The sequence below is a fragment of the Bos javanicus genome, chromosome 23 (assembly GCF_032452875.1).
Source record: "Bos javanicus breed banteng chromosome 23, ARS-OSU_banteng_1.0, whole genome shotgun sequence".
Classification (NCBI taxonomy): Eukaryota; Metazoa; Chordata; class Mammalia; order Artiodactyla; family Bovidae; genus Bos; species Bos javanicus.
Genome location: NC_083890.1, coordinates 31,205,736 through 31,213,259, shown reverse-complemented (window position 1 = coordinate 31,213,259; position 7,524 = coordinate 31,205,736). Strand labels below are relative to the sequence as shown.

Sequence of the window (7,524 nt, the reverse complement as noted above, 5' to 3'; positions counted from 1 at the left end):
AAGTTATTTTGCCAAAATACATCATAATGATTTTATTCACATGCATGAGAATAAACATATCACTAGTCTCATTTTTTCTTTTTAGCAAAATTTAACAAAGTTAAAGAGAGATATGGACAAGTCCACAGCCATGGCTGAATAGATTTTAACATGTATATAAGTTGCTTTCTCAGCAATTTATAGAGCTAGATGAAAAATATTAGTAAAGCCACAGATATTCTGAACAGCCCTATTAATTACCCTGGTTTAATTGATACTGACATTGCAATGTTTGTTAGAAAACTGTCCCCAAAACAAAAGTTCAATTTGTTTTCACCACTAAAAGTTATAGCAGGCATCAATCTGGGGGACTAAGAAGGAACTTTGCCTTATAGCACCTTCAAATTTACAAATTAGATACTCTCCTTTCCTTCAGCTGTTGGAAATGGCAGACCTCGGTGGGTGCATTCTCTGGTGAATGGTGGACCATCCAGCACTTTCACAAAAATGCCCATGTGAAGTTCCTAAGAATCATCTGACTAGAACTTTTAAAAAGAATTCAACATTTTTGTTTCCTCAGCTAAGCATGTGTTTGATGTCTTAGAATAAGTAAATTCCTCATTTTACTCTTCTGTGACTACAGTCTGTTACAGGAGCTCATGAGATAATATTTTTAAAGACTGCCATACTTCACTAATAGTTTGAATGGTAATAATAGCAGTTAATAACATTACAAATTATGATGGGAAAAAGTATAGTAGATACAGATTTTTGTTTTTCAGATAGTCAATCAATTCTGGAATTTTAGAAACTATTAATTATACAAAGCAAAACAAAATTTTTATTTTTCTTCATAATCATCAAGGGAAAAAATAGCATTTTTCAATTTTATCTTCTTAAATTTTATTTTTAATTGCAGGATAATCACTTACAATGTTGTGTTGGTTTCTGCTGTACAAAGACATCAATCATCTATAAGTATACATATATCCCCTCCCTCTTGAAAAAATAGCATTTTAAACTAGAAACCAGAAAAAAACAAGTTACTTTCATGTTTAAAAAGTAAACATACTTTTAATTTAAATTTTCTTATCAATTTTAATTGTGATATTTAATTTCACACAGAATGGATATAAATAGCTATGTCTGTGGAATTTTGTGCCCTCCTCAAGTTGATAAATATTATTTTCAATAAGCCTCATAATGATGATGGATAGATTCATATTATAGAGTCATTTCTTTGAATAAAAATTTTTAAAAAATGATCTCCTAATACAATAAAATACTCCAGTGGAAAGAAACTGGAAAGAACTTCGAAGTTTTCACCAAAAATAAGATTTTTATTAGCAACTCAGTACTTGGAATGGTGCTAAGAAAGAATAAAAAATAAGTAGCCCTATCATCGAGGAACTTACAATCTAATAGGAAAGATAAGAAACCTAAATATAATAAAATTAACTAGAAGAATGGTCATTTCATTGTATAAAAATACAACAGTTTAGAAGAAGTGACAGAGCAGTTTAAAATCAAAGAGTCCCAGATAATTTTACAAATATTAAAGAATCTGCCTGCAAATGCGGGAGACCTGGGTTCGATCCCTGGGTTGGGAAGAGCCTCTAGAGGAAGGTATGACAACCCATTCCAGTGTCCTTGCCTGAAGAATTCCATGGACAGAGGAGGCTGGTGGGCTACAGTCCATGGGGTCACAAAGAGTCAGATATGATTGAGCCACGAAGCACACACACACATCATATTAGAGTTGACCACTGAAGCACGGGATGGATTTAGACAGGGCATTTGCACAGGACAATGTGGGAAGGGGTGATGTCATCATATTAATAATAAAGAAACATTAGGGAGAATGGTGAGAATGCTCATATGGAGTCTACGGCATATCAGCATGATGAAAGAATGTACAAATAAAGGATACAGGCTGGGGCTGATTATTAGGTCACCCCTACACGCACCACTCTCACAAAGGCACTGTTAGTGGATAATGGAAAAGGTTCAGATATGTATACACACTTCTGAATTCTAATTATCTTCTCTGTGACTCAGGCTCATTTACATAGGAGCTATAGACCATAGTAGTAGTGTTAGTCTCTCAGTTGTGTCTAACTCTTTGTGACCTCCGGGACTGTAGTCTGCCAGGCTCTTCTGTCCATGGGATTTGCCAGGCAAGAATACTAGAGCGGGTTGCCATTTCCTACTCTAGGGGATCTTCCTGACCCAGGGATCCAACCAGGTCTCCCACATTGCAGGCAGAATCTTTACCATCTGAGCCACCAGGGAATAGTTTTTCCATTTAAAAAATCAAGATGAAAATAGCTACAAAGTTTTTATTAAGAGGCTTAAAAGTATCTACTCAGTTTTATAACTTAGGATATATAGTGGGCTTCCCTGGTGGCTCACACGGTAAAGTTACATCCATATTGTGTGTACCTAAGGTTTTGGGTTGATTCACCTTGACTCTGGATACACTTAGGTGTATTTATCCACTTTTAAAAAACAAATCCAAGAGTGTTTGGTACATTGGCTAAAGTTATTTTAAGCACAACATAAACAGTAATGTTTGAAAAAAAATTTCCTAGGACATTATAACTTAGCATACCTCTATGTTTCATTGTTGCCTCCCCAAAACCTTTTTCAGTGCCCCTTTCACCTCCTTATTCCTTAAGGTGTAGATGAGTGGATTCAACATGGGAGTAACCAGGTTGTAGAAGAGGGTGAGAAACTTGCCTTGGTCTTGGGAAGAGCTGTTTCCTGGCTGCATATACATATAGATGATGCTCCCATAGAACAAGGAGACCACAGTGAGATGGGAGCTACAGGTATTGAAGGCCTTCCGGCGCCCAGCAGCTGACTTGATCCTCAGCACAGCTGCTGTGATGTAGCCGTAGGAGACAAGAATAAGAGTGAGGGGCAGTAGGACAATGAGAATGGCAAAGGTGAAGCCCAGCATTTCCACTGCACGAGCGTCCACACAAGCCATCTTGATCAGGGCCGGCATTTCACAGAGGAAATGGTTAACTCGTCGCTGACCACATCTGGAGAGAGTCATTGTCAGTGGGGACATGACGATGGCACTGACCAGCCCACTTCCCCAGGCCACAGCCACCAGTCGTAAGCACAGCTGGGGGTGCATAATGACCGTATAATACAAGGGCCTGCAGACTGCAGCATAGCGGTCATAGGCCATGACAGCCAGAAGGAGGCACTCGACTCCTCCAACAGAAAGGAAAGAGAAAAGCTGGACAACACAGCCCGCATAGCTGATGGTCTTATCAGGGCCCCAGAGGTTAACCAGCATCTGGGGGACACAGCTAGTACTGAAGCAGAGATCTAAAAAGGAAAGATTTGCCAGAAAGAAGTACATTGGTGTATGAAGTCGAGAGTCTAATATACACACAAGGATTATGGCTGAATTTCCCAGGACAGCCACTGAATACAGAGTAAAATTTACTATGAAGAGCACCATCTCCAGCTTGGGACGATCAGAGAAGCCCACTAAGATAAAACCATACTCTGAGCTGTCATTGGATTTTTCCATTGCCTTCTTTTCATATCATCTGTATAACTGGTAAGAATGGAATAAAGAATTCTTAATCTTTATTTTCTGAAAACCATTGAAAATCAGGATTTTTAAGGAACATGTAAGACATCAAGTCTCACAACCCATTTAATATTTGAATAGCTTCTGCCCAGGCACATAATTTGTTTATCATTTGTTCAAACATATAGGCAGATTATTTCATTGTTGGAAAATTTAAAACGAGAATCAATAACTTTTTATCAAGTAGTAAATTTCCCCTTATTCATAAGACAAAGTATTTTAATCTTATTGAGCATATATCATATCTTAATATCTCTTAATATGACCATCATTAAAATATTTTAAAAGAGTTACCACACCTAAATTTTCTTTAGACCAAAGCATTCAGTTTCCTTCAATAGTTCTTATAACAAGGTTATCAGGTATATTATCACCTTAGTAGATGTCTTCCAAATATCCTAAATCTTGACAATGACCTTCTGAAAATCTGACAACCAAGACTAATCTCAGTATCCAAGACATGATTTGAAAATCACACACAAAAAAAACTGTCTACCATGATCTGGACTATTATAATCTTATTAATGTTGTTTAAGTACGTATTTGCTTCATAGTGTCATCATTTTCACTTACATTATTATTGTATCTACTAAACACCCCAGTTCTTCCCATGAAATGCTGTCAACTCAGATCTATATCATTAATTTCTTTGAAAGAAATAGAATTCTGCAATCTAAATTTCTAGGGTCAGAGAGGACATTCTATCCAGTAATAAAATGACAACTTTGGGTATAATTTCTTAGGCTTTTAGAAACATCAGAACAACATGATTATCTTGCAGAAGAGAAGTGCATGGCAATCAGGATGAATGGAGAAAAAAGGAAAGATAGTGCAGTACATAAAGAGTAACTTTAAAAAGTAAAAAAAGAAAAGATTGGCCCTAATATGGCTAAGAAAAATAGAGAGAGTATTGAGTCCATAAAAGACAGATTTTTATTTGGAATAAAGAGCATTAGGGTAATAATGAAACTAAATACCACAATTATTTTCTTAAACAATTACAATTGAAAGAAAATTTAAATTAAGAGTATATTTAATAAAGTTACTCATGAGTACCATGTGATCCTCTTCCAGTTAACCTACCAACCCCTTGACCTCACTGCAGCTGTAAAACCTACCCATAAGAAGCTTGGAATTAGCTTCATTCATTAACTTTTTTTTTTTTTTTAAACTTTACAATATTGTATTGGTTTTTGCCAAATATCGAAATGAATCCGCCACAGGTATACACGTGTTCCCCATCCTGAACCCTCCTCCCTCCTCCCTCCCCATACCATCCCTCTGGGTCGTCCCAGCGCACCAGCCCCAAGCATCCAGTATCGTGCACTGAACCTGGACTGGCTACTCATTCCATATATGATATTATACGTATTTCAATGCCATTCTCCCAAATCATCCCACCCTCTCCCTCTCCCACAGAGTCCAAAAGACTGTTCTAAAGTCTCCAGATATCCAGAAAATAATCATTATCCTAATTATTGTAAATTATTGATGTATTATTGCAACTGGCTGGCAACAGCTCCAGCAGCATCCTGTGCTTTTATTTATGTCTTTAATTTTCTCTCACCGTGAGACTAAGTTCTGTGAAGGCCTGGACTCTGTCATATTTGATTTAAATACCACTGTATCCCTAGTACCTAGTCTGGTGCCAGGCAAGTAGCAGAGGCTCAGTAAATACTCATTGAATGAGTAGATTTGTTTTTAGTGCTACCAGTGTTACTTTATATCCAGGTAAACCATTATAATGCCGTCCTAATAATTTGTTAATTTCTAATGCTTGATTATACAAAAATGTAGAATCTAAAAAAAAAAAAGTATATTTACTTTAAGTATGAAAGTAACTTCTTTCTTCTGATTTCTTGTTAAAAATACCCACATTTTCTTCTTGATGATTACGAAGAAAAATAAAATTTTGTTTTGTTTAAAAGAAAAACTGTTAAAAGTAAAATTTTAAGAGTTCCTAAAATTCAGCTATCTGAAAACTCAAAATCTATGTCTACCATAATTTTTTTTCTATCACAATTTATAATGCCATTAACTAGTGTTATTGTCATAAAAACTATATACCCTCTGTTATGGAAGCATGGTAAAATTTTTTAAAAATATTATCTAAAGAGTTCCTCCTGTAAAGACTGTATCCACAGAAGAATAAAATGAGAAATCTAATTATTCTGTGGCATCAAACACATGCTTACCTAAGAAAATAGAAATGTTGAATTTTTTTTTTTATATTTTTAGTTGGGTGATTTCTGAGGGATTTCCATGAAAAGGAGACAAGTGTGAAAAAAAGCAGAACAGTGGGCACAGAAGAAAACACACCTCGAACTCTTAGTCCTATTGATTCTTTGATAACTTAGGCATAAATAAAGAGTAAAGTTATTAAATTAATATTATAAAATATCTAGATTGCTGTGTGATCAAGACAATTAATAATAATATATACAACTAGTAGGCTTGAGAAAAATAAAGCAGAGTAGCACATATCGTAGCCACAAATATTTTGATTTTCTAATAAAAAGCTTATTTTTCGTGAAATCTTCTCAACTTCAAAGTTATTATAGCAAATTTATTTTCCACAGCCAAATACAGTATACCAAAGGGAAAGAAAGAAATTTAAAAATTTTTTCTTAGTTATTTAGGCTTACCTGTTTTCAGCTTTCCCAAGTGATCTAGGGAAACCACATATTAATATTTTTTCCCCCTGGTTGGGATTTGTTGTCTGGGATTTTATGGAGATTATGCAGTTAATATAGGTAGAAAGTAACAACAGGGTGATATGAGACTAATGCACCAGAAATTATATAGAAGTGGTTACAAAGATCTTAACTTTGTCAAGAAAGGGGATGCCAAACTGTCTCCCATGCATTAGAGTCTAGTTTCTTCCTGAAGGTAAGAGCTGTAAAGGCTGTGTGAATTCCTTTTCTTACAATTTGAGTAAAGTGATGGAGTAATGGTATATCACTACCTCATAGAAAAGGCAAAGTGGAATAAGTGCCATATGGTAGTTAAATTATGGAGAAAAGAGGCAATTGAAACAGAAAATAGCATTAGTATTCCTTCTGTCTGCCTGCCATTTGGGCCAAATACCCAGCCTGCAGGAGGCCTTCAGGAGCTGTCAGCTAAAGCCCCCAGAAGATAAGCAGTGCAGCTGAGGACACTCTTGTAGACCCAGATTGAAAAAAAAACAAAAACAAAAACAAACCAACCAGAGGACTAATCTCTTAGCATCAAAAATGGTGCCTGAAAGCAGGCATAACATACTTTCTTACTGAGATCATGGGGAATGAACACTCCTTTGGGTAATTAGCTGGGCTGTCAAAGGGAATAGAGCGTATTCTTAGGGGTAATCTTGCAATAATAGCAGATGATTGAGAATCAAAACTGTTAGGTTCTTTTGTCCATATCCTCACAATTTGAATACCTTTATTTCTATGGAAAAGTATTGCTGGTATTCGGTGGGGCAAAAAAATCAAGCTTGGCAACATAGTGCAAATATGAACAGCTTTTGGAAACCTTTTTATTCTTAAATTGAAATGAGACTTAGTCTTTTGTCTAAGGAAAGAATTTGAAAGTCTAATTTTTTTCTATTTTAATCAGTTTTTAAAAAGATAATATAAAAAAGCATGTTATGTTTCTTTTTGTCACTTGACTTATAAGTTTTATTTTTACTTAGATTGGTAAAGTTACTGAAATATAGTAAATATAGAATAAATATATGAGATTTGGTTGTATGGTGTTCTTTAAATTGTATTCAAAGGAAACATGGAAACCACATTGATTATCTTTTGGAGAAGATAAAACTGTGGCTCCCCCCCACTCCAAACCCCCAAAATGATAACATCATTTCCACATTCAGTGAAATGAAAGCCTAAACAATTCCCCTAAGGATGGTGCAAAACCTGAGAATAAGCACTAATCATAGTCACTGATGT

At 35.4% G+C, this 7,524-nt stretch overlaps 1 protein-coding gene across 1 annotated transcript; it reads right to left on the bottom strand.

The window, feature by feature from the left end:
• Positions 1-2,444: 2,444 nt before the first annotated feature.
• Positions 2,445-3,529, bottom strand: LOC133235952 (putative olfactory receptor 2W6). The gene has a single exon (XM_061397719.1). The coding sequence runs from the start codon at positions 3,527-3,529 to the stop codon at positions 2,600-2,602; it is 930 nt and encodes a 309-aa protein (XP_061253703.1). The 3' UTR covers positions 2,445-2,599.
• Positions 3,530-7,524: the final 3,995 nt, after the last annotated feature.